Source organism: Urocampus carinirostris, chromosome 9, assembly GCF_059441175.1.
Source record: "Urocampus carinirostris isolate Australia breed hairy pipefish chromosome 9, RoL_Ucar_1.0, whole genome shotgun sequence".
In the NCBI taxonomy this organism is placed as follows: domain Eukaryota; kingdom Metazoa; phylum Chordata; class Actinopteri; order Syngnathiformes; family Syngnathidae; genus Urocampus; species Urocampus carinirostris.
This window is the reverse complement of record NC_142357.1, coordinates 39,328,244-39,354,051: the sequence shown is the minus strand read 5'-3', so window position 1 is coordinate 39,354,051 and position 25,808 is coordinate 39,328,244. Positions and strand designations below refer to the sequence as shown.

Here is a 25,808-nt window from a genome sequence, read left to right as displayed (position 1 = left end):
GCATCAGGGATTCAGTGTCTTGCCCAAGGACATATGACACGGAGGATCCGGGAATCGAACCTGCGATCTCTTGATCCCAAGGCGAGCGCTCGACCTCCTGAGCTAATGCCGCCCCATTTCGCAGCTGAACCTTCCATTTTGAGTTTGATTTATCCTACGACATTTATGTGAAATTGGCATTATCGCATTAAAAACCGTGCAGCACAATTAGTCTTGTAAATATTTTTTCTGTCTATCCTGGCATTTTTTTCTATTGTTTTCAATTTTTAGTCTATTACATGTTTATCCTGGAGAGTCACGTCTAATCTCATCGTTGAGAAGGTTCACTACGTTTTAATCAATGACAATTCAAATGATTAGAATTCAAACATTATTTTGTTTTTCTAATTTTATTTATGAGGACTGTGAAAAAACACCCGGTAAACTTAGACCTTCAATTGGTCTTCAGTGCATAAAAGACTTACATTTGTTGTTTGTTACTTTGTTCATTTAACTTGTTTATTCGACCTTTTTCACTTTTGGAATACTACGAAACAAAGAAATAAACATAAAACGACTATAGCAATGGAAAACAAATATAATAGAATACAGCATATTATAATAGAAGAAAATGAAATAGAATTGAACCGAATCCGTGCGTCTTTGTGGTGGGTGTATCATACCCGTGCGTGGCGGCGGCAGCGGCGTCGGCGTGCAGGATCCCGGCGGTGGCCATCCAGGATCTTACGGGGGTCATTCCCGCCGGGAGGGGTTCCTCCTTCATGGTCAGACCCCCCCGCAACGGGAGCCCGTCCTGGACGGAGAACATGGCGGCCCACCCGCACCAGGGGGACCCCGGGGGATCCGTCACGCACCTGGACCGGCGCCGGCGAGGACCGGGCTGGGGGCGAGGGCGGGGGCGAGCCTGCGGGACCCGATCCGCGGACCGGAAGGCGGGATCCCTCCGGAACGCCGAGGGAAATCTCAAAGAGCTTCGACGCTCGCCAACTTGGTGGCGGAAGTGGGCGGGTGCTGGACGGCGGCGAGCAACCCTCGGGGGACGTGAGGGGGGAAGAGCTGCGATCGGGGTGGATGTCAGGGGGCCAAAAGGGTGGGGGCCACCACCAGACGGGACGGCGGATCCGGGATGAAGGCGACCGGCAGCAAAAGTGCGACCGAACCGGCCGGCTTTGATAAAACAACACTCGCCTTCAAAAGAGGGGTTCGCCACGCCAGGAGGAGGGGGAGGAGCCGAAAGGAGGGGGCGGGCCAGCTGCACCCCCCCACTCCCCGTCCTCACCTCAGCGAGGATCCTTCTTCTTTTTCTTCTTCCTCGTTTTCCCACACCGACAATCGGATCTCCCGCGGGACGGGAGGGGGAGGGGCCTCATCGCCATACAGGCGCATCTCAGCCTCCTATTGGACGTCGCCGCCAGCCGGCTCCACCTTTAGCACGCGCTGCAAAAAATGACACGCTGCAAGTCGTAATGGAAAATGAAGCTGTTTTGAGAGAAGCGTCTCTTTCAGCTTAGCTCCCTTTTAGCCCACAAACAGATTTCTTTTGGTGTTTTTATCAGTACATTACCAATAACGGGTAAGATTAAAGGTGGGGTGCGGCATTTGAAAACACATGTTTTGCCTTTATTTCTTGGGCACGCTCGAATAAACTCTTCCTTTCCATCCTTTTGGCCGTTTGTTCCGCCCTGATAAAAGTATGATAGAAGCAAATAGGAACAGTGGAAAATGAAGCATAAAGGCTCTTTGAACTCAGTTTGGCATTGTTAACACGCACTTAAGAGAGAAAATATTTCACTTTCACCTTTAAGTACAAAAAAAACGAATGATGTAAAAAATATACAATACAATCGTCACGATGAGTGATGGGAATTCATCCCTATTTCGAGAACTGGCAGTTTCAGCTGAATCTCAAGAGCCTGCTCCTTCAGGTCCCAAACACCTCCTCAGATTTTGGTTGGTGCTTTATATTCATTCATTGCCAACATTAGCCAAACAAAGCGTTTTTGTTTTTTTTCGGTTTGAACAAATTTATTGACACCAATAACAGCAAACAAACAATGTGAGATTTATGTTCAATAAACAACACACCACTATATTGGAGGGAGCTGGCTCTCCCTCATTCGCTTCAAAGAGCCGGGCGATTGAGCCGTTATGTTCGCGAACGACATATGACTATATCCAAGGGCACAGGTGTCAAACTGCCGGCCCGCGGGCCGGATAAGGCCCGCTAAGGGATTGAATCTGGCCCGCGAGACAAAGCTGAGGGAAGCGCAAGAGAAAAACGAGCTGCAGGTTGAAATATGTCCTCTTGATGTTGCCAAAGCCAGGTGCCTCTTACAAACGCTGTACTTGTATTTCTTTCTTTCTCTCTCTTTCACTCTCTCTCTCATCCTCCCTTCTTCTCTCACCTATCTCTCTCTCTTTCACTCGCTCTGTCTCTCTATTTTTCTTTGTTCCTCTTCTTCTCTTTTTCTCTGTCTTTTTACTTTCTTTGGCTCTCTTTTCCTTTTATTTCCTTTTCTGTTTTTTTCTCTCTCTCTTGCATCTCCCTCTTTCTCCCCTTCTCTCTTTCTATTTGGATTTCTTTTTCTCTCTCTTTCCCCCCTCTTTCACAATTTCTTTTTTCTCTTTTGTTTCTCATATTATCTCTCTCTTTTTTTACCTCTCTCTCTTTCTTTCTCCCTTTCTCTTTTTTATTTGTCCCACCCTCTCTCTTTTTCTCTCCCTCTTTTTCTCTTATTTCGTTCTCTCTTTTCTTTCTCCTCAATCTATTAGTCTTTCATTCTTTCTTTTTCTTTCTTTCTTTCTCTCTCTTTCACTCTCTCTCTCATCCTCCCTTCTTCTCTCACCTATCTCTCTCTCTTTCACTCGCTCTGTCTCTCTATTTTTCTTTGTTCCTCTTCTTCTCTGTCTTTTTACTTACTTTGGCTCTCTTTTCCTTTTATTTCCTTTTCTGATTTTTTCTCTCTCTCTTGCATCTCCCTCTTTCTCCCCTTCTCTCTTTCTATTTGGATTTCTTTTTCTCTCTCTTTCCCCCCTCTTTCACAATTTCTTTTTTCTCTTTTGTTTCTCATATTATCTCTCTCTTTTTTTACCTCTCTCTCTTTTCTTTCTCCCTTTCTCTTTTTTATTTGTCCCACCCTCTCTCTTTTTCTCTCCCTCTTTTTCTCTTATTTCGTTCTCTCTTTTCTTTCTCCTCAATCTATTAGTCTTTCATTCTTTCTTTTTCTTTCTTTCTTTCTTTCTCCATTTCCTTCTCTCTTTCTTTCTTTCTGTCCATCTCTCCATTTCATTCTTCCTTCCCCATTAGTCCGGCCCCTGAGAGAATGTTTGTTCTGTGGTGTGGCCCCCGAGTCAAAATGAGTTTGACACCCCTGTCCAAGGGCCAGCTGCCTTGGTTATAGTGATGTGTTTTTAGTGAGCAACCCATCGGGTTGTTGAAGGGAGCAGGCTCCTCATAGGTGGGGAGCTGGGTCCTCATAAGTATCAGTGTTCATTTTCCCTCTGAAAAGTGATGGGTCCCGGGGACTCGCATGCTCAAAAATCTATGGGTCCCAACAGAGATCTATGGGTCCCCAAAATTTGGTGTGCTCCATGCCCTTACAAACTGTCGTATTTTCCCTAACAAAATACAAAAAAATCTTTTTTTTTTCAAACATGTTTATTTTATGTAGTTTAACATGTTATAGTGTACATGTGTTTCCTTATATCATATATATTGTTAACGGACATTTTGTTGTGAGACACTGAGTTGCTCGACATGAATGAGGTTTATTATAGAAAAAAAGTACAAAAATGAAGTTGCTTGGACGTTCACTGTAGAACACGGGTGTCAAACAGGCGGCCCGCGGGCCGGATCAGGCCCGGTAAGGGATTGAATCCGGCCCGCGAGGCAACGCTGAGGGAAGCGCAAGAGAAAAATGAGCTGCAAGTTGAAATATGTTCACGTGATGTTGCCAAAGCCAGGTGCCTCTCATAAAGACACTGTACTTGTATTTCTTTCTCTCACTCACTCTCGCTCCTCTTTCCTCTCACTTTCTATCTCTCTCTCTTTCATTCTCCGTCTCTTTCTCTCTGTCTTTTTACCTTACTTTGCTCTCTCTTCCGTTTTTCCTTTTCTCTCCTTCTCCCTCTCTTGTTTTTCCCTTTTCTTTTTCTCCCCTTCTTTCTCTCCTCTCTTTCTATTTTCTCTCCTCTCTTTCTATATTTCTTTGGATTTCTTTACCCCTCTCTCTCCCCCCCTCTCAATATTTCTTTTTATCTCTTGTTTCTCACATTCTCACTCTCTCTTTTTCCCCTCTCCCTCTCTTTTTCTTTGTCCCACCCATTTTCTTTTTCGCTCCCTCTCTTTCTCTTATTTCTTTCTCTCTCTTTTTCTGTCCCTCTAATCGACTAGTCCGGCCCCCAAGAGAATGTTTGTTCTATCGTGTGGCCCTCGAGTTAAAATGAGTTTGACACCCCTGCTGTAGAAGGAAAAAATACATGCAAATAGAATTAAGTAGAATAATATATTTTCTCTTTCAAATTATGAATTCATTTTCTGCATTCAATTATCGTTGGTAATATACTGATTAAAAGGGATCACCACAAACCTGTCTTTTTTCATTTTCTCCTTTTAAACTTCTTTATACAACATAATCATTCGTAATATAATGCATCAAATCAAGTGAGCCGTTTGAGAGCCGGCTCTTTAATGAGTTGAGCCAAAAAAGCCGGTTCTCTAAAAAGAGACGCACTTTCACTACACAACTCGAACTGGAGATCGGCGTGCAGACGAAAATTCGAACCGCGAGACCAAAACAACAATAGCGGATGTGCCTCACAAAAAGTTTGGAGTGCGGTAAATCTTTGTTAAAAAATGATAATGACAATTTCGTGTCAAACAAGTTGCGTCCTGGGAACGCACGTTGATTTGACACAATGCGTCCCCAGCAAAAATAATGCGTCTAGGACGCAGGGACGCGGGCAAACAAGAACACTGTAAGTATGGAGCAGGGTCCTGTTTTCCAAAAGAAAGCTCAAAGAGCCGTAATGTTCCCTAACGTCACATCAGCTCCCGGTATCCACTTTCAAGAGCCGGTTCATAGAACCATTCCGTTCGCGAGCGACAAAAATCTAAGAGCTTTTACGTTCGCGAACGACGCATCACTAACCGTAGGGGAAAGTGCGCACGCGCGGGCGGGAACTAGCAAGAAAGTGCAATGAAGTGTAAGAAAGTCGATAACTTTTTGATAAAGAAAGACTCCAAACTGGACTCACGCGGAATTGTCCCTCTTTTCAGAAGGGAAAGTGTTCCAAAAGCAGTCGTGACCTCGTGTGACGCCATCGGAGCTGCGGCGGCTGGTAAACTTGACCTGCACTTGTCGCTGACCGGAAACACGCGGCCTGGTTAGCTTCGGCTACTTCCGTGAGTCTCCTTCGCAATAAGAGCAGAGACGAGGTTCACCAAACCAAACCAAACCAAACACAGGAGGTGGGCACTTTTGGGGTATCATTTACACCCGGAGTGTAAAACTTGTTTTAGTTCCGGGGTCACCTGGTTGAAAAAAACCACATTCTCACGGGAGTAGGAGGACTCGAGAATTGGGGAGAGAGAGAAAATGAAATAAAGGAGTATAGAGGGGAGAGAAATAGAAAGAAAGGAGGATAGAAGAGAGATAGAGAGAAACAAAGAAAGAAAGAAAGAGAACGAAAGAAAGAAAAATAAAGGAGAGAGATTAGAGAGAAAGAAAATAAGGTAAGGAGAAAATATGATTGGGGAAGAGAGACAAAGAAATTGGAGAGAGAAAAACGCACTGTGGGAAAGTAAGTCAGAAAGAGAGAGGGATAGCAAGGAAAAAAGAAAGACGGAAAGAGAAACGGAGAAAAAAGAAGAGAGTAAAATGGAGAGAGAACAGATAGAAAAGAGAAAAAAGACAGAGAGAACATGAAACGGAAAAAAGTGAGGGAGAAAGACACACACCAATCACACACAGAGACAATTAAAAAGAGAAAGAAAGAAAGTTAAAGAAAGAGAGAAAGAAATGGAGTGGCACCTGGTTTTGGATCCGATTAAACCAGTGGTTCATTTTCCTCTCGTGCTTCTCGCCACAATTGTTCCGCGGGCCGTGATCTTTACACCTTTTTTTCAATGTTTTTTTTTTCATCTTCTAAAAACCAGACAGGGGTCGGCGGTCTCCTTCCAGGAGCAGAGCAAGACTTTATCAAAGGGGATGTCGACCTCTTGCGGCTGACGCGAGAACTGCTGCGGTGACCAGAAAGTCGATCCCGACGGCGTTGCGAGTTCATTGTTAATGAAGAATGGTTGATTGTGGTGGCAAAAAGTTGTTTCATGTCATCTGTCTTTTTTTCTCTTTTCTATCTGTTTCTCTTCCATTTTCTCTCTTTTCTATTTTTCTCTGTTTCTCTTTCTGTTTCCCTTTTTCCTCTCTATCCATCTCTCTTTCTGACTTACTTTTCGCACAGTGCGTCTTTCTTCAATTTCTTTCTCTCTCTTTCCCGAATCATATTTTCTTCTTACCTCATTTTCTTTCTCTCTAATCTCTCTCCTTTGTCTTTCTTTCTTTCATTCTCTTTCTTTCTTTTTGTTCTTTTTTCTTTTTTTTTCTTTCTCTCTTTTCACTTGTTATTCACATTCATTTTTTAGTTGATTGATGAACAAGAATAGTGGAAGATAAATTGGTCAGTTATACGATTAAAATGTCTATTCACGTTGTATATTTGGACTGGTGTAAAATGACAGCTCTGTTGGATATTAATATTGGCTCCCTGTCACTATTCAAACCCAGTCCTGTCCGTCCCCTGTTCTCAGTCCGTCTGCAAACCTCAGTTTATTCTAGGCAAGCTTTTTTTCGACCCTGACTTCTACCTGTCCCGTTTTTGCTCCCGTCTGTCTCCGGCTAAGACCTGTTTTGATCCTGACCACGTCTGCTCTACCGTCCCGGCTTACGACCTCTTTTTGTCCCCGACGACGTCTACTCTCCCGTTCTGGCTTACGACTCGTTTCCGACCTCGACCACGCCTGGCTCTCCCAGTCCCGGCTACCGACCAGTTTTTCCGTCCCTGACACCATCGCTCGCTACGGAAGATCCACATCCGTGTTCGGAGCACAATCCGAGTACGAGAGCGACTTGCTTCCTGCGTCCAGCGAGCACCGGATCGTGGGCGCAGCCATTCCTCTCTCTTTCAATAAAACTTGTGGTACGTTACGCAATTGGGTCCTGTTTCCGTTCTGGTCCTGACACCTTTCAGGAGGACCGACGGGAGAATAGAAATGACAAGGACTCGGAGTGACCAAAACGCGACATTTCGCCTCTCTTTTTTTGTAAATAAAAGAGAAGTGATCAATAGGAAAAGAAGGATATCTAAAAAGATTTTTTTTTAAAAAACGGAAAAAGAAAAGTAAATTATTAAAAGGGTTCAAGTAAAAAGGGAACAAAGAAAGATGGCAGAAGATTATTATAAAGGTCAGGTTATGTCAAGGAAATCCTAATTCCTCAACCTACAAATATTTTCAAATGCATTTGTATTCTTGCTTATTATTCTATGAATAATTGTATCTTTTCCCTGAATGTAGTAAAGCTTGGGTTTTTTTACCACTAGGAGGCACTCCATAATACCCACAGTCCCTCTTTTGATGTACCTGTAATCAGGGTTGGGTAGGGTTACTTTAACTTGATTACTTTCAATGACTTTTGGATTACTCCAATACCAAATATGCTATTAAAAGACAAAATAAACTACATATGAATCAAATGATGACTCACAACACGTGGTAAGCTTTCTCTCCTGGCTTTGATCTCAGGCAAAACTAACATAAAAGCGACAAACAAAAACAGCTTGCCAACATCATTTTTGCCGTTCCATGTATTCTGTTACTCCACAAGCCTGCACAAAATGTAGTCATTTTATTCATATTTAGTTTCTTTTGTCTTTTATCAGCATATTTGGTATTGGAGTAATCCAAAAGTAATTGAAAGTAATCCAGTTAAAGTAACCCTACCCAACCCTGAGAAAGAACTAGAAAGAATGACATCGAAAGAGAAATAGAAGAGAGAAGGAGAGAAAAGAAAAGGGAACAGCAAGAGTGAGAGAGTGAGAGAGAGAGAGAGAGAGAGAGAGAGAGAAAAGAGAGAAAGAAAAGGAAAATAGGAAGAGAGAGCAAAAGAAGGTTAAAGACAAAAAAACAGACAAAGAGGAACAAAGAGAAAAAGAAGAGACAGAGAGAATGGAAGAGAGAGAGATAGAGAGTGAGAGAAAAAGGGAGGGAGAGAGAGAAAAAAAGAGAGATAGTACGTGAAAAACAAGATATAAAAAGATAAATAGTAAGAGAGAGGGAAGAAAGACTCGCAGGGTTGGGTAGGGTTACTTTAACTGGATTACTTTCAATGACTTTTGGATGACTCCAATACCAAATATGCTAATAAAAGACAAAAGAAACTAAATATGAATAAAATGAGGACTCACAACACGTGGTAAGCTTTCTCTCCTGGCTTTGATCTCTTTGATCTCCGGCAAAACGAACATCAAATGCGACAGGAACAAAATGAAAAGAAATCCAAACAGCTTTTTGCCGTTCCATGTATTCCGTTACTCCCCGAGCCTGCACAAAATTTAGTCATTTTATTATATTATATCAGCATATTTGGTATTGGAGTAATCCAAAAGTAACTGAAAGTAATCCGGTTAAAGTAACCCTACCCAACCCTGCCTGTAATTAGGATTACAAGTAGAGCTGTGTCCTCTGATCGATCACGAAATTAATCAGCAACTGTTTTTGCAATGGGTTTAATCATTTTCTAGTTTTTGGAATGACAGGGTTGCAGCAAGACGGCTGACATCAAACGATTCCTCATTTCTCGAATCACAAGTACTTTAATAATGTACATTGAAGTGATAGTTGGTGCATTTTTCCTAGGGTTGGGTAGGGTTACTTTAACTGGATTACTTCCAATTACTTTTGGATTACTCCAATACCAAATATGCTAATAAAAGACATATTTGGTATTGGAGTAATCCAAAAGTAATTGGAAGTAATCCAGTTAAAGTAACCCTACCCAACCCTGGAAATTGTTGTTTCCTTAGTACAGGTCTCATTATTATTCATTTGTTTTTAATATCTTGATGATGTCACCCTGGTGCAGCAACTCTAGAATATTAAAATAACTGGGCTTAATATAGAACCCTGGGGTACACCACATTCAGGGTTGGGTAGGGTTACTTGAACTGGATTACTTTCAATTACTTTTGGATTACTCCAATACCAAATATGCTAATAAAAGACATATTTGGTATTGGAGTAATCCAAAAGTAATTGGAAGTAATCCAGTTAAAGATATTTGGTATTGGAGTAATCCAAAAGTAATTGGAAGTAATCCAGTTAAAGTAACCCTAACCCTATGCTAATAAAAGACATATTTGGTATTGGAGTAATCCAAAAGTAATTGGAAGTAATCCGGTTAAAGATATTTGCTATTGGAGTAATCCAAAAGTAATTGGAAGTAATCCAGTTAAAGTAACCCTAACCCTATGCTAATAAAAGACATATTTGGTATTGGAGTAATCCAAAAGTAATTGGAAGTAATCCGGTTTAAGATATTTGGTATTGGAGTAATCCAAAAGTAATTGGAAGTAATCCAGTTAAAGTAACCCTAACCCTATGCTAATAAAAGACATATTTGGTATTGGAGTAATCCAAAAGTAATTGAAAGTAATCCAGTTAAAGTAACCCTAACCCTATGCTAATAAAAGACATATTTGGTATTGGAGTAATCCAAAAGTAATTGAAAGTAATCCAGTTAAAGTAACCCTAACCCTATGCTAATAAAAGACATATTTGGTATTGGAGTAATCCAAAAGTAATTGGAAGTAATCCGGTTAAAGATATTTGGTATTGGAGTAATCCAAAAGTAGTTGGAAGTAATCCAATTAAAGTAACCCTAACCCTATGCTAATAAAAGACATATTTGGTATTGGAGTAATCCAAAAGTAAATGAAAGTAATCCAGTTAAAGTAACACTTCCCAACCCTGATTTTTGCTCACCATATAAGTCGAGTTTTCGCACCTCCTACTGAATAAAGTTTCTTTTAACCACTAGGAGGCGCTCAACAAATACACAATGTCCTCTTAAAGACACGGAGTCAAATTCAGACCAAATCATTTCGGCTTGCAAGGATTTGACATTTTGGAAACAGCGAACCGGAAAAAAACCAAACCAAACGCATCCCAAGAGTCGGCACAAGCCAAAGTTGTTTATTTTTCGAGGACTATTTTCTTAAAAAAAAACAAACTGAACCCTAAATGTACATAAGAAATATTAAATATTAAAGAAAAGCCGGAAGAATCGTCGTCCAGGAAGAGGGGACGTCGGATGGCCGCGCCCACTTCCTGTCCAGACAGGAAGCGGAGGCCGTCGCGTTTCCAGAGCGTCCGAAGGAGGCGGATCCCACGGGACTCCTCCTCCGAGCCACGCCCCTTCCTGTTTGAGACTTTAGCCCCTCCGTCGGAAGACTTACCCGCCAAAATAAAATGAAAAAAAAAAACGCCATCGGATCCGTCCATGGGAAGGGATGACCTCAAAAATTCCGAAGGAGTAGAGAAGACGATAAAGAGAGGAAAAAAAAGGAGCGGCGCTTCCTTATAAAGTGCTTGTTACGTAACGCGGTGGTGGGCGGGCGGGGGTCCGCTTATGCCAACGCTCGCTCGGAAAGAAAAGTCGAAGGGAGTCCCGGCGTGGCCTTTTTCCTTCCGTCAAGCCGAACTCGTCCCGGGAGCCTGGGAAAGGGAAAACGAAGAAAAAGGTTATTCGCTCGCAGAAAGAAAGTCCGAAGGAGGTGAAAAATGTCGAGAAAAGGTCACGAGAAGGTCAAAAGGAGGTCCAAAGACGGTGAAAAGAATGCTAAAAGAGGGTCGTTTGAAGGTGAGAAGGAGGTCAAAAGAAGGTCAAATGGACATCGAAAGCGGGTGAAAAGAATGTTGAAGGATGGTCAATGGAGGGTCGTTAGAAGGTGAAAAGGAGGTCAAAAGAAGGTCATGAGTAGGTCAAAAGGACGTCAAAAGGGGGTCACAAGGTGAAACAAAGGTCAAATGAAGGTCAAAAGAAGGTCATAAGAAGGTCATAAGAAGGTGAAAAGGAGGTCAAAAGAACATTGAAGGGGGTGAAAAGAATTTTGAAGGATGATCAATGGAGGGTCATTTGAAGGTGAAAAGGAGGCCAAAAGAAGGTCATTAGTAGGTCAAAAGGACATCGAAGGCAGGTCAAAGGAATGTAACAAGAAGGTGAAAAGGAGGTCAAAAGAACATTGAAGGGGGTGAAAAGAATTTTGAAGGATGATCAATGGAGGGTCATTTGAAGGTGAAAAGGAGGCCAAAAGAAGGTCATTAGTAGGTCAAAAGGACATCGAAGGCAGGTCAAAGGAATGTAACAAGAAGGTGAAAAGGAGGTCAAAAGAACATTGAAGGGGGTGAAAAGAATTTTGAAGGATGATCAATGGAGGGTCATTTGAAGGTGAAAAGGAGGCCAAAAGAAGGTCATTAGTAGGTCAAAAGGACATCGAAGGCAGGTCAAAGGAATGTAACAAGAAGGTGAAAAGGAGGTCAAAAGAACATTGAAGGGGGGTGAAAAGAATTTTGAAGGATGATCAATGGAGGGTCATTTGAAGGTGAAAAGGAGGTCAAAAGAAGGTCATTAGTAGGTCAAAAGGACGTCGAAAGGAGGCCAAAGGAATGTCACAAGAAGGTGAAAAGGAGGTCAAAAGGACATTGAAGGGGGGTGAAAAGAATTTTGAAGGATGGTCAATGGAGGGTCATTCGAAGGTGAGAAGGAGGTCAAAAGAAGGTCATTAGTAGGTCAAAAGGACGTCAAAAGGAGGTCTCAAGGTGAAACAAAGGTCAAATGAAGGTCAAAAGAAGGTCATAAGAAGGTGAAAGAAATGTTGAAAGATGTTCAACAGGAAGGTCAAAGGAGGCTCACTAGAAGGTGAAAAGGAGTTCAAAAGGATGGTCAATGGAGGGTCATTAGAAGGTTAAAAGGAGGTCAAAAGAAGGTCATTAGTAGGTCAAAAGGATGTCAAAGGAATGTCACAAAAAGGTGAACCAAAATTCAAGTGAAGGTCAAAGGTGAAAGAAATGTTGAAAGATGTTCATAAGGAGGTCAAAGGAGGCTCATTAGAAGGTGAAAAGGAGGTCAAAAGAAGGTCATTAGTAGGTCAAAAGGTCACAAGAAGGTGAAAGAAATGTTGAAAAATGTTCAAAAGGAGGTCAAAGGAGGTCATTAGAAGGTGAAAAGGAGGTCAAAAGAAGGTCATTAGTAGGTCAAAAGGAGGTCACAAGAAGGTGAAAGAAATGTTGAAAGAAGTTCAAAAGGAGGTCAAAGGAGGCTCATTAGAAGGTGGAAAGGAGGTCAAAAGAAGGTCATTAGTAGGTCAAAAGGACGTCGAAGGAATGTCACAAGAAGATGAAACAAAGATTAAATGAAGGTCAAAAGAAGGTCACAAGAAAGTGAAAGAAATGTTTAAAGATGTTCAAAAGGAGGTCAAAGGAGGCTCACTAGGAGGTGAGAAGGAGGTCAAAAGGACATTGAAAGGAGGTGAAAGGAGCTAGCTAACGGCTACATAGCATACCGTGATGATGATGATGATGATGATGAGGATGATGAGATGGACAAGCACAAAAATAAAATGATCATGATGGATGACTCGTGATTATCGGCACTGACACGACACGGGGCCTTCTCTGATACCAGGCGCCCCCCCGTACTTAAAGCGACAGTGTGCAATAAATAATCAGTCGATGGCGCCAAAAACAAGTGCTAGCAAGCACCAAAGTGACTAAAAGGCACTGATTTTTCTGTTCGTTTTTTTTGCCCAGTATTTTGTAAGGAAAAAAAAGAAATAGGTAGAAAACAGGGAAAAAGGGGAGAATAAAGAAAAAAATAAAAGAAAAAAACAGAAAAGGAAAAAAGTTAAAATAAGAAAAAAAGAAAAAAAACAACAATAAAATACATTTAAAAAATAATTCAGGAGAAATAGAAAAACGATTAGCAAAAAGTAGTGAAGAACAAAAAAGTAAAAGTAAGATGAAAGAACATTGTACCTTTTTTTCTACCACTAGGAGGCACTAAATCATATAGAATGTCCCTTTAAGGCAAAATGCTTGATTAGTGCACGAGAGTAAAAAAAAAAAAAAAAGGCGGTCTCGCCACTGGTATCAGTCTGACTCCCCAGTAACCAATGGGACGACGGCAATAAGGCAGAGAGCACATCAGCATGCGTCCGTGGGGGCGGGGCAGGGCGACGTGGGAGGGGCGGGGCCAACGTCGGGCGCCGCCAGCAGCCGGGCCAGTAAGAAGAGCCCGGAGGCGGGTAAATAGACGCACAGGAAGAGGAAAACGTCCTGGCTAAAGACGAGCGTGGGCTCGTCGGTCGTGGTCAAGGCGCAGTCCATGAAAACGGCCACCAGGAGGTAGTAGGCTTGGAACTCTTCTAGCTCCTCCCACTCCACGCAATGGTTGAGGTCGGCCCCGCCCCCCGGCCCGCCTTCCGCACTCACCATCGGCTTCATTTCGGCGCCCTCCGACGGCGCTTCTTTGACTCGACTCCGCCCCCTCATGATGGCCGACCTATCGCTGCGACGGCCGCGCTCCACCAGCTCCTGTTGGGCAACAAAGAGATGTCAAACCAAGGTCGAAAGAAGGTGAAAAAGAAAGTCACAAGAACATCAAAAGCAGGTGGGAAGAACGTGAAAGAAGGTCAGAAGGAGGTCGCAAGAAGGTCAAAAGAAGGAGGAACAAAGGTGAAAAGAAGGTCAGGAGGAGGTCAAAAGAAGGAGAAACAAAGGTGAAAAGAAGGTCAGGAGGAGGTCAAAAGAAGGTCAAAAAAGGAGAAACAAAGGTGAAAAGAAGGTCAGAAGAAAGTCGTTAGAAGGTAAAAAAATGTCAAAAGAAGGGCATAAGAAGGTTAAAAAGAGGTGGAAAGAACGCGAAAGAACGTCAGAAGGAGGTTGGAAGAAGGTGAAGAGAAAGTCACAAGAACATCAAAAGGAGGTGGAAAGAACGCGAAAGAACGTCAGAAGGAGGTCGCAAGAAGGTCAAAGAAGGAGAAACAAAGGTGAAAAGAAAGTCAGAAGGAAGTCAATAGAAAGTTAAAGAAGGAGAAACAAAGGCGAAAAGAAGGTCAGAAGGAGGTCAAAAGAAGGTCAAATAAGGAGAAACAAAGGTGAAAAGAAGGTCAGAAGGAGAACAAAAGAAGGTCAAAGAAGGAGAAACAAGGGTGAAAAGACAGTCAGAAGAACGTCGTTAGAAGGTCAAAAAAATGTCAAGAGAAGGGCATAGGAAGGTTAAAAGGAGGTTGAAAGAAGGTCGGAAAAAGGTGAAAAGAAAGTCACAAGAACATCAAAAGGAGGTGGAAAGAACGTGAAAGAAGGTCAGAAGGAGGTCGCAAGAAGGTCAAAAGAAGGACAAACAAAGGTGAAGAGAAGGTCAGAAGGGGGTCAAAAGAAAGTCAGAGAAGGAGAAACAAACGTGAAAAGAAGGTCAGAAGAACGTCGTTAGAAGGTCAAAAAAATGTCAAGAGAAGGGCATAGGAAGGTTAAAAGGAGGTTGAAAGAAGGTCGGAAAAAGGTGAAAAGAAAGTCACAAGAACATCAAAAGGAGGTGGAAAGAACGCGAAAGAACGTCAGAAGGAGGTCGCAAGAAGGTCAAAGAAGGAGAAACAAAGGTGAAAAGAAAGTCAGAAGGAAGTCAAAAGAAAGTCAAAGAAGGAGAAACAAAGGTGAAAAGAAGGTCAGGATGAGGTCAAAAGAAGGTCAAAGAAGGAGAAATAAAGGTGAAAAGAAGCTCAGAAGGAGGTCAAAGAAGGAGGAACAACGGTGAAAAGAAGGTCAGAAGGAGATCAAAAGAAGGTCAAAGAAGGAGAAACAAGGGTGAAAAGAAAGTCAGAAGAATGTCGTTGGAAGGTCAAAAAAATGTCAAGAGAAGGGCATAGGAAGGTTTAAAGGAGGTTGAAAGAAGGTCAAAAGAAGGTGAAAAGAAAGTCACAAGAACATCAAAAGGAGGTGGAAATAACGTGAAAGAAGATCAGAAGGAGGTCAAAGGAAAGTCAAAGAAGGAGAAACAAAGGTGAAGAGAAGGTCAGAAGAAAGTCGTTAGAAGGTCAAACGAAAATCAAGAGAAGGGCATAAGAAGGTTAAAAGGAGGTTGAAAGAAGGTGGGACGAATGTGAAAAGAAAGTCACAAGAACATCAAAAGGAGGTGGAAAGAACGTGAAAGAAGGTCAGGAGGAGGTCGCTAGAAAATCAAAAGAAGGACAAACAAAAGTGAAAAGAAGGTCGGAAGGAGGTCACAAGAAGGTTAAAGAAGGAGAAACAAAGGTGAAAAGAAGGTCAGAAGAAAGTCGTTATAAGGTCAAAAAAATGTCAAGACAAGGTCATAAGAAGGTTAAAAGGATGTTGAAAGAAGGTCGAAAGAAGGTGAAAAGAAAGTCACAAGAACATCAAAAGGAGGTGGAAATAACGTGAAAGAAGATCAGAAGGAGGTCAAAGGAAAGTCAAAGAAGGATAAACAAAGGTGAAGAGAAGGTCAGAAGAAAGTTGTTAGAAGGTCAAACGAATATCAAGAGAAGGGCATAAGAAGGTTAAAAGGAGGTTGAAAGAAGGTGGGACGAATGTGAAAAGAAAGTCACAAGAACATCAAAAGGAGGTGGAAAGAATGTGAAAGAAGGTCAGGAGGAGGTCGCTAGAAAATCAAAAGAAGGACAAACAAAAGTGAAAAGAAGGTCGGAAGGAGGTCACAAGAAGGTTAAAGAAGGAGAAACAAAGGTGAAAAGAAGGTCAGAAGAAAGTCGTTAGAAGGTCAAAAGAATGTCAAGAAGGGCATAAGAAGGTTAAAAGGAGGTTGAATGAAGTTCAGAAGAAGGTGAAAAGAAAGACGAAGTATAATGTCATGAGAGGGTGAAAAGGAAGGTCACGTGAAGGTCAAAGGAATGTCAAGAGGTGGAAGAAAGGTGGGTGAGAGAAAGGGTCATGAGTAGCGCAGTGTCGTGATGAGAGTTCTGGCTGTATTTCGAGAAGCGTCTCTTCTGGCCGTGACTGGTGGAGAGCCGTCTCCCTTCGATCCCTTCAAAGGGTTGGCTCATAGTGGCGTTATGTTCACCGAGGACGCGTGACTATCTCGAAGGGAGCCGGCTCCCATCGTGCGCCCCGTAGAGCGAGGGGCGATTGTCTTTTTGGGCAAACGATCAGGGGTTCTCAAACGCACCGGCTCCCTTCAATTTAGCGACGCCTCATTGATGAACGTAACGACTCTACGAGCAGGTTCCTTGAAGAGAACGAAGGGAGCCACTTTGCTTCTAGATAACGCTTTTCTCCGAGTCGTGGACGTCACCTTACGCCGTGACGAATACAGTATTTACTAATGCGAGGAAAGAATAGGCCAATCGGCAAATGCGGGAACCGACTCGCGTCGTCCTCGAAACGAAGCGGCTCGTAGAGCCGGCTCTCCGTTGGCGGTTCCATTCTCTTGAGATTGCTCAAAAGGCATTGTTTTTTTCAGGGAGTCCGTGCGCATGTCCTTGAATTTTTTGAGAATAAAAAAGGTTAAAATTGTTATCCATCCTTTTCTTTGTAGATTTAGAATGATTTGAATGGATGTTTCCCGTGTTTTTCAGCTTTAACGTTTATGTCATGGCCAGCATGGTCGCCGTGGCGACCGGCTGGCCCCGCCCCCTGGGCAACAGCTGAAGCAGATCAGCTAATTTGCGTATGTGTTACTTAAGGGTGGGTTGTGGGTTTTGCGGGTGCTGGCTCATTGCATTTTCTGTCTGCATCTCCCGTTCTGTTTTGCTCTGTTTTGTTTGAGTCAGAAGAAACCTGTGTTTGCACGTTTTTAATTAAAGCCTGTTTGTTCTGTCTTGTCCCTGAGTTTTGGACGACTTTTATTTTACTAAATAAAAGTTTTGATCGTCAACGCAATTGAGTTCTCCCTTCCTGCCTCCGTTCTGGTCCGGTCCAGCCCGTGACAGTTTAAGTGATTATTTCACTGCATTTTTCCTCTTTTCGGCTCATTCATCGTAACGCATAATAAAAGGTAGTAGACGGATTCGTCGACAAAAACAACCCGAAGAGTGAAGTTACATACTATTTATACGTTGTTTTATTCGACTTATACTCCAAATACTTATCCTCAGTTTGATCCTCAGCCTTGAGTGGAACTTTTTTGGAATGTTTTCTTGGTTTTCAGTCTGTGCAGGTAACAATGATTTAATCAACTCGCCTGGGGCCAAGGGCGATGACTTATCACCTTCTCCCGATGCTTCGAAGGACGGTTGGGATGATTGCATCAACACGGCGCGGACCAATCAGCCAGAGGCTTGGTCACGGGGCCGGACATTTGATCGCCATGTGTCATAAAAGAGGAGCCCCCGGAAGCCCCCGTCGCTCGCCCTCTTTCTACACACACGATTGTAATATGGCAAGGAAGAAACATGTGTTCAAATCTCGGATTCGGCTAATAAATGAATATGTGGACTATACTCGGCTCAATAACTTCTCCGACTTCTGAATATGCTCCAACTGTAAGGAATTAAGAGTCAGATTTCAGTTTAGGAAATGTTAAAACCTTACAAGAGTACAAGAGCCAATCGGGAGCCGAGGCAAAATAGCCGGTTTTCTAAAAAGAGTGGGAATTCCCGTCCCCGCGACGGACCATTCCATTTCGACTCGGTTTATTTTGTTTACTGCCGATTGTCCTTTTATTGTTGACGTTTTCTTTTGGTTGCACTTGGAGTAGAGGAGAAATGTGTTGCTTCTAGGGCGCAATCAATATTTCCCCTTTGAGTAACTAGATTTTGGAAGAACTAGTAACTAGAAGCACATGACTCCTGCTGTTCACTTCACCTGCTGTTGCTATATAATAATAATAATAATAATAATTTCCTTGTATTGTCATTCTGTGTAACAATGTACACAGAACGAAATGTCGATTGCACCTGACCCGTTGTAGCGAGCCGATGCAGCCGCAGCCAACAGAGGGCGCCGCCGACCACTTTTTAAGTCTTAGGAATGACTCGGCCGGGGCGCGAACCACCGACCTCCCAGTCTTAAAGCGGGCGCCTTACCATCTAGGCTACTGATATGGTACGACGGGCAGGGTTGGGTAGGGTTACTTTAACTGGATTACTTTCATTTACTTTTGGATGACTCCAATACCAAATATGCTAATGAAAGACAAAAGAAAGTAAATATGGATAAAATGATGACTCACAACACGTGGTAAGCTTTCTCTCCTGGCTTTGATCTCTTTGATCTCCGGCAAAACGAAAATAAAATGCGACAGAAACAAAATGAAAATAAATCCTAACAGCTTGCCAACATCATTTTTGCCGTTCCATGTATTCCGTTACTCCCCAAGCCTGCACAAAATTGAGTCATTTTATTCATGTTTAGTTATTTTGTCTTTTTTTAGCATATTTGGTATTGGAGTTATCCAAAAGTAATTGAAAGTAATCAAGTTAAAGTAACCCTTTCCAACCCTGACTATATCCACAAAAATTTGTTTTGAAACTCCAGTGCCATCAAGAGCAGGTAAACATCTGACAGCTTTTGCTGTGGGCACGGTCCTTAAATATTGGTGTTTACTGGTTCCTTTAGATTTATTAGAGTCAGGTGCAGGTGATGAGAAGCAGGCGTAGTGTCCTCCTGTTTGTCTGTATGAACTATATCCAGGGTTGGGTAGGGTTACTTTAATTCGATTACTTTCAATTACCTTTGGAATACTCCAATACCAAATATGCTAACAAAAGACAAAAGAAACTAAATATGAATCAAATGATGACTCACAACACGTGGTAAGCTTTCTCTCCTGGCTTTGATCTCTTTGATCTCCGGCAAAGTGGACATAAAATGCGAGAGAAACAAAATGAAAATAAATCCAAACAGCTGGCCAACATCATTTTTGCTGTTCCGCACAAAATTTAGTAATTTTATTCATATTTTGTTTCTTTGGTCTTTTATTAGCATATTTGGTATTGGAGTAGGGCAGCACGGCGGAGCAGTGGTTAGCGCGTGTGCGGCACAGTTCTAAGGTCTTGGGTACCTCCTGTGTGGGTTCAAATCCAGCTACCGGACCTACTGTGCGGAGTTTGTATGTTCTCCCCGTGCTTGCGTGGGTTTTTTCCGGGCAGACATGCATTTCAGGTGGATTGGCCGGTCCAAATTGTCCCTAGGTGTGAATAAGCGAGTTGTCTGTCCCTGTGTGCCCTGCGATTGGCTGGCAACCAGTTCAGGGTGTCCCTTGCCCACTGCCCGATGATTGCTGGGATGGGCTCCAGCACCCCCGCGACCCTACTGAGGATAAGCAGTGCAGCTAATGAGATGAGATGAGGTATTGGAGTAATCCAAAAGTAGTTGAAAGTAATCCAGCTAAAGTAACCCTACCAAACCCTGACGACTTCTCACCATGAGCGCTTTATCCATGAAGAACTCCTTCCCCGGAGTGCCGTCGTTGTATTTGGTGTCGGCGGCGAAGCAGAGGAAGAGGACGTCCACCACCGTCTCCAAGACGGACAGGAAGCAGTGCGACACCAAGAAAGCGAAGAGGCAAACCACGGCCAGCGGCGCCAACCACCGGGATGGGTCGCCGCCGGCGTTCAGCCACAGCGCGCCGGCCAACGCCGTGGCGCTCACGATCAGGATCTGGGCGGAGACGGGATTTTCCAGACCGGTCTTCCAGGATTTTCCCGGCGGGCGTACGTCACCTTTCCCAGGAAGAGCACCACGTCTCCCACGGCGTTGACGGTGGCCACCCGCAGGGCGTTCTCCACCAAGAGCACGAAAGCGTCTCGAGCCGACGTGCAGAAGCCCGTGCCGTTGATGGCCGTGGCCGCGTACGCGTTCTGAAAAACGGGTTCGGTCTTAAAACTAAACTGAAACTTTCAATGGAATGAAAAAAGAAACCGCCCGAAAACCGACCCCGAAATGACCTGAAAACTGCCCGGAAACCATCAAAAGTCATGTCCTGCACGGTTGTCATGGCACCCAGCTCGCCCCGCCCCTTGACACCGGCTGAGACGCATTGAACTGATTGCTTGTGGAGTACTTAAACGCTCCTTTTGGGACTGCCCGTTGCTTTACCTTGTTGAAGACCTGTTCATGCCTGTTTGATCTGAGTAATACCAAGTTTGTAATTTCGATTGCCTTTAAACCTGTTTTGTTTTGTCTTTGGTCCGTTTGTGTGTTGGACAACTTTTATTTCCTACTTAAAGTGACAGATCGTCTACGCTCATAAGTTCCGACTTCCTGCTTTCCGGTCCGTTTCCTGACACCCCCAAAATGGCCCAATAAACAACAGATTAATGAGCAAAAATAAGACTAAAAATAGCCGGAAAAAAACCCCAAAACAAATCAAACCTGAAAAACAACCTAAAAACGATCCTCCCCAAAAAAAAAAACACTGAAAAACGACCTGAAAACGACCCATATCTGAGCTAAAAAACAACCATCCCTAAGAAAAACGATCCATAAAAATGGGGGGAAAAAAACTATAAACAACCAAAAAAACTACCACAAAAAATTGAAAAACAACTCAAAAAAATTAACAACAACCCAAAAACGTCAAATAAAGGATAAAAAACATAAATTGACAGATATATGGCAGAAAAACGACCCCAAAAAGATGACCCCAAAACAACCAAAGAAAAAAACAAATAAAATATGAATATGATTGACCATATTTTTCCAAATGGCTGAAATGGGACTGTAAAACACCCAACCCCCAAAAAAAGAGAAATAAACGCCCTAATGACCGAATAGAACGACTAAAAAAAACACCCTCAAAAAACAACTGAAGAACGAGCAAAAAAAAGACCATAGAAACGATAAGAAAGATAAAAACAACCCTAAAAGGACCCGAAAAAAAGGCTAAAAACAAGAGAAAATAGCGACAGAAGAAAGAGAGAGAGAGAAAAAAGGGAAGAAAGTGAGCAAGAAGGAGAAAGAAAGAGAGAGAGGTAGGTTAAAAAAAGAGAGAATCAAAGAAATTGGGCAAGAGTGAGAGAGATAGAGACAAAGAAAAGTAGAGAAAAGGAAAGAAAGACACGAGGAAAAGAGAGGGTCGAAGACAGAGAAAGAAAGAGAGAGAAATGGACAACGAGAGAGAACAAGAGAACTAGAGTAAAAGAGAAAGAAAAAGAGAACAGGAGAGAGGTAAAGAAAGAGCAAAAAAGAGGGAAAGTGAGGAAAAAAAGAGAGTAAAATCCAGAGAGACAAAGAGAAAGAATGTAGAGAGAGAGAGAGAGAGAAAAAAGAGCAAAAAAGAGGGAAAGTGAGGAAAAAAGAGAGCTAACGACTAAAAAAAAACACCCTCAAAAAACAACTGAAGAACGAGCAAAAAAAAACGACCATAGAAACGATAAGAAAGATAAAAACAACCCAAAAAGGACCCGAAAAAAGCCCAAAAAACAAGAGAAAAAAAGCGACTACAAAACCCCCCCAAAAAGGTTAAGACGAGCAAACATCGATTGAAAAACGACCCCCCAAAAAAAACACAGAAATTGTTCTAGAAAACACAAAACCAAAAAAACAATCAGAATAAATGACCTTGGAAAAGAAACCCGACCAAAATTGACTGTGTTGTCTTGGGAGTTTTTCCTCGCCCTACTGTCGGTTCCAGATCGGGGGACGTGTCCCGCTGTCCCGGCACCCTTTCGGCCATTTTGCGAGCGAAGACCGCGCGGACCAAAGCGCAGAAAAGGATCCTTGGCCCACTGACCTGGTTGAGATAGTTCAGGCACTTCTCCAGGCACCACAAGCAGCAAATGCAGGACTTGAGAGCGCAGCGAGCGCAGGCGTTTTCCTGCAAGGCGGAGAAAAGCTCGGCTTTTGGCCGCCATTCGGGGAACGTCCGGCAGGTGGCGCCGTTACCTTCCCCTTGAGCTGCTTGTGCAGGTAGATGAGGAGGAGTCTGGGAATTTTCACCAGCGTGATGATGAAGGAACCTTTGGCTACCGTGCCCACGTGGTAGCGCAGCAGCCGGAGCGCCGAGCGGACGATGGGCCAGGCCGGAAGACGCTTCTTGTCCCTGAGAAGCATAAAAACTGCATAAGCAGCCTTCTATGTGCCAGGGTTTTTCTCTTTCGCCTTCCACAGCAGGGATTTTCAGGGGATGTACCCCGTCGGGCACTCTAATGTGCCGGAGACCGGGTCTAGAGCGCGAAGGGGAAAAAAAGGGTTTTCCACTGGCAGATCGTTTTTTTGCCGAAAAAGAAAAAGAAAGGGATAAGAGAGAGAGAGAGAGAGAGAGAGAGAGAGAGAGAGAGAGAGAGAGAGAGAGAGAGAGAGAGAGAGAGAGAGGGTTATATAGAGAGAAAGTTAGAGACAGGGACAAAGATAGGAAAAAGGGAAGAAAGTGAGCAAAGGGGAGCGAGAAAGAGAGAAGAAGGGAAAAAAGAGAATCAAAGAAATAGGGCAAGAGAGAGAGAGATAGACAAAGAAAAATAGAGAAAAGGAAAGAAAGACACTGGGAAAGAGAGGGTCAAAGACAAATAAAGAAAGAGAAAAGATAAAGAGTAAGATAGAGAGAAATGGACAACAAGAAAGAACAAGAGAACACGACTTAAAGAGAAAGAAGAGAACGGGAGAGAGGGGTAAAGAAAGAGCAAAAAAGAGGGAAAGTGAGGAAAAAAGAGAGCAAGGTCGAGAAAGAAGGCAGAGAGAGAGAGAGAAAAAAGGGTTTTCCACTGGCAGATTATTTTTCCTGAAAAAGAAAAAGAAAAGGGAGAAAGAAAGAGATATACAGAGTGAGAGAGAAAGAAAGAGGGCAATAGATGGGAAATTAGAGACGGGGAGAGATAGAAAAAAGGGAAGAAAGTGAGCAAAAGGGAGCGAGAAAGAGAGAAAAAGGGAAAAAGGAGAATCAAAGAAATAGGGCAAGAGAGAGAGAGATAGACAAAGAAAAATAGAGAAAAGGAAAGAAAGACACTAGGAAAGAGAGGGTCAAAGACAAATAAAGAAAGAGAAAAGATAAAGAGTAAGATAGAGAGAAATGGACAACAAGAAAGAACAAGAGAACACGACTTAAAGAGAAAGAAGAGAACGGGAGAGAGGGGTAAAGAAAGAGCAAAAAAGAGGGAAAGTGAGGAAAAAAGAGAGCAAAGTCGAGAAAGAAGGCAGAGAGAGAGAGAGAAAAAAGGGAAGAAAGTGAGCAAGAAGGAGAAAGAAAGAGACAGAGGTAGGGAAAAAAGAGAAAATCAAAGAAATAGGGCAAGAGAGAGAGATAGATACATAGAAAAATAGAGAAAAGGAAAGAAAGAAACAAGGAAAGAGAGGGTCAAAGACAGAGAAAGAAAGAGAGAGAAATGGTCAACGGGTGAGAACAAGAGAACTAGACTAAAAGAGAACGAAGAAGAGAACAGGAGAGAGGAGTAAAGAAAGAGCAAAAAAGAGGGAAAATGAGGAAAAAAGAGAGCAAAGTCAAGAAAGACAAAGAGAAAGAAGGCAGAGAGAGAGAAAAAGGGGAAGAAAGTGAGGAAGAAGGAGAAAGAAAGAGAGGTAGGGAAAAAAGATAGAATCAAAGAAATATGGCAAGAGAGAGATAGAGACAAAAAATAGAGAAAAGGAAAGAAAGAAACAAGAAAAGAGAGGGTCAAAGACAGAGAAAGAAAGAGAGAGAAATGGACAACGAGAGAGAACAAGAGAACTAGACTAAAACAGAAAGAAGAAGAACACAGGAGAGAGGGGTAAAGAAAGAGCAAAAAAGAGGGAAAGTGAGGAGAGCAAAATCCAGAGAGACAAAGAGAAACAAGGTAGAGAGAGAGAGGAAAAAAAGGGAAGAAAGCGAGCAAGAAGGAGAAAGAAAGAGAGAGAGGTAGGGGAAAAAAGAGCAAAAGAACAGGGAAAGTGAGGAAAAAAGAGCAAAATCCAGAGAGACAAAGAGAAACAAGGTAGAGAGAGAGAGGAAAAAAAGGGAACAAAGCGAGCAAGAAGGAGAAAGAAAGAGAGAGAGGTAGGGGAAAAAAGAGCAAAAGAACAGGGAAAGTGAGGAAAAAAGAGCGCCAAATCCAGAGAGACAAAGAGAAAGAAGGTAGAGAGAGAAAGAAAATAAGAGGAAAAAGAAAGGAATACAGCTCTGCTTGTTTTGTGAGTGGCTTTGGCGACCTCAGGTGGACCCATTTAAAACTGCAGCTCTGCGTTTGAGGTCGTTTTCCTCCCACAGGCCGCATTAAATCTGTCGGGCGGGCCCGATCCGGCCGCGGGTCGTAGTTTGCCCACCCCCCTACAAACAGCTACACTTTGAGTGCTGATGAGAAGATAGATGGAGACGGGACAAAGAAGGCAAAGGAAAACAGAGCGGAAGGTGGGCGCTACCTGGTGAAGTAATAGGTGACGACGGCGCCCGCCACCGTCATCTGCTGGCAGGCCAGGATGAACTCGGTGATCCACAGCAGGCCCACCGCGTGGAACCACGTCAGGTACTCCAGACGACCCGTCAGACGGAACTCGGTCCGACCCCCCTCCTCCTCTTGGACCGCCTCCCCTAGGGCCCCGAAAAGCCAGGGTCAAGTCAAGTCATTTTTATTTGTGACGCCCTTCATCACAAAGAGTCTCAAAGGGCTTCACAGGTTATTACACAGACTATTTTTCAGACTATTATGACACCATCCCCTGATCTGGAACCAACATGAGGGCAAGGAAAAACTCAAAAAAACCCTCAACATGAGGAAAATGAAGAAACCTTGAGAAGTGGCGATGGCGGCGTTTCGCTCCAAAACTGCCGCGGGGAAATCTTAAAGGGACAGTGTGTCATATTGGACCGCAAAACGTCTCCGAATTGGGTAGTGCGACCGAAAACGAATACTACGTATCGAAGGTTGAAAATACTCATGCCCGATGAGGAAAAAGGCGTGACACGCGAGCAAAAGTGATTGTGAGTTCTCGACTTTTCAGCGGAACGACGATTTTTGAGGTGACGGCTATTTGCAGCGTGGCTCCTTTAAGAGCGTGCCGGTAAAAAACAGGGTTGGGTCGGGTTACTTTAACTGGATTACTTTCAATGACTTTTGGATGACTCCAATACAAAATATGCTAATAAAAGACAAAATAAACTAAATATGAATCAAATGATGACTCACAACACGTAGGCTTTCTCTCCTGGCTTTGATCTCTTTGATCTCCGGCAAAACGAACATCAAATGCGACAGAAACAGAATGAAAATAAATCCAAACAGCTTTTTGGCGTTCCATGTATTCCGTTACTCCCCAAGCCTGCACAAAATTTAGTCATTTTATTCCTATTTAGTTTCTTTTGTCTTTTATTAGCATATTTGCTATTGGAGTAATCCAAAAGTCATTGAAAGTAATCCAGTTAAAGTAACCCTACCCAACCCTGGTAAAAAACAAACGTCTGTTTACATTTTTGAAGAGCAGAACCGTACTGAATTTTTCTTCCGGTGTGTTTTTTTTCATCCAAATTCTAAAGTTCAAAGTCGGGCCCTGAGTAGGGGAACAAATACTGCGTTGACCCCCCAAATTCGTAATAAATAAATAAATAAATAAAATATTTTTTGTATTTCTTTATACTTTTCTTTATAATTTTTTTATTCTTTTGTAAATGTATTAAATTTATAAATTGTATTTCTTTATAAATTTTATAATTTTTTATAAATTCATATATTTATAAATAACTTTATAATTTTTTTAATGAATTTACAAAAAATTGTTTTAAAACTCCAGTGCCATCAAGAGCAGGTAAACATCTGACAGCTTTTGCTGTGGGCACGGTCCTTAAATATTGATGTTTACTGGTTCCTTTAGATTTATTAGA

General features: G+C 42.7%; 2 protein-coding genes and 1 long non-coding RNA gene across 7 annotated transcripts in view; 1 reads left to right on the top strand and 2 right to left on the bottom strand.

Moving 5' to 3' along the window:
* The window catches only part of LOC148360256 (transcription factor COE3-like), a 66,723-nt gene extending 61,341 nt beyond the window's left edge, over positions 1–5,382 (bottom strand). For 3 of the 4 annotated variants that reach the window (XM_088343793.1, XM_088343796.1, XM_088343795.1), the window contains exons 1-2: positions 5,257–5,382; positions 663–1,437 (exon numbers count right to left, since the gene is read on the bottom strand). In XM_088343793.1, coding sequence (XP_088199919.1) covers positions 663–808 — 146 coding nt within the window. In that variant the 5' untranslated portion in view covers positions 809–1,437; positions 5,257–5,382. Of the gene's footprint in view, positions 1–662; positions 1,438–1,564; positions 1,683–5,256 lie in introns of all 4 variants that reach the window. The other variant, XM_088343794.1, reaches the window with a different exon arrangement.
* Positions 5,152–6,470, top strand: LOC148360255 (uncharacterized). The gene is made up of 3 exons (XR_015851302.1): positions 5,152–5,205; positions 5,279–5,404; positions 6,158–6,470. It is a non-coding gene; the product is annotated as an uncharacterized LOC148360255 (long non-coding RNA).
* Positions 6,471–10,222: 3,752 nt separating this feature from the next.
* slc44a1b (solute carrier family 44 member 1b) overlaps positions 10,223–25,808 on the bottom strand; it is a 41,680-nt gene continuing 26,094 nt past the window's right edge. For both annotated transcript variants that reach the window (XM_088343790.1, XM_088343791.1), the window contains exons 10-16: positions 24,353–24,521; positions 21,911–22,067; positions 21,759–21,842; positions 19,747–19,884; positions 19,448–19,684; positions 13,547–13,648; positions 10,223–10,771 (exon numbers count right to left, since the gene is read on the bottom strand). In XM_088343790.1, the coding sequence (XP_088199916.1) occupies positions 10,748–10,771; positions 13,547–13,648; positions 19,448–19,684; positions 19,747–19,884; positions 21,759–21,842; positions 21,911–22,067; positions 24,353–24,521 (911 nt within the window). In that variant the 3' untranslated portion in view covers positions 10,223–10,747. The remainder of the gene's footprint in view (positions 10,772–13,546; positions 13,649–19,447; positions 19,685–19,746; positions 19,885–21,758; positions 21,843–21,910; positions 22,068–24,352; positions 24,522–25,808) is intronic.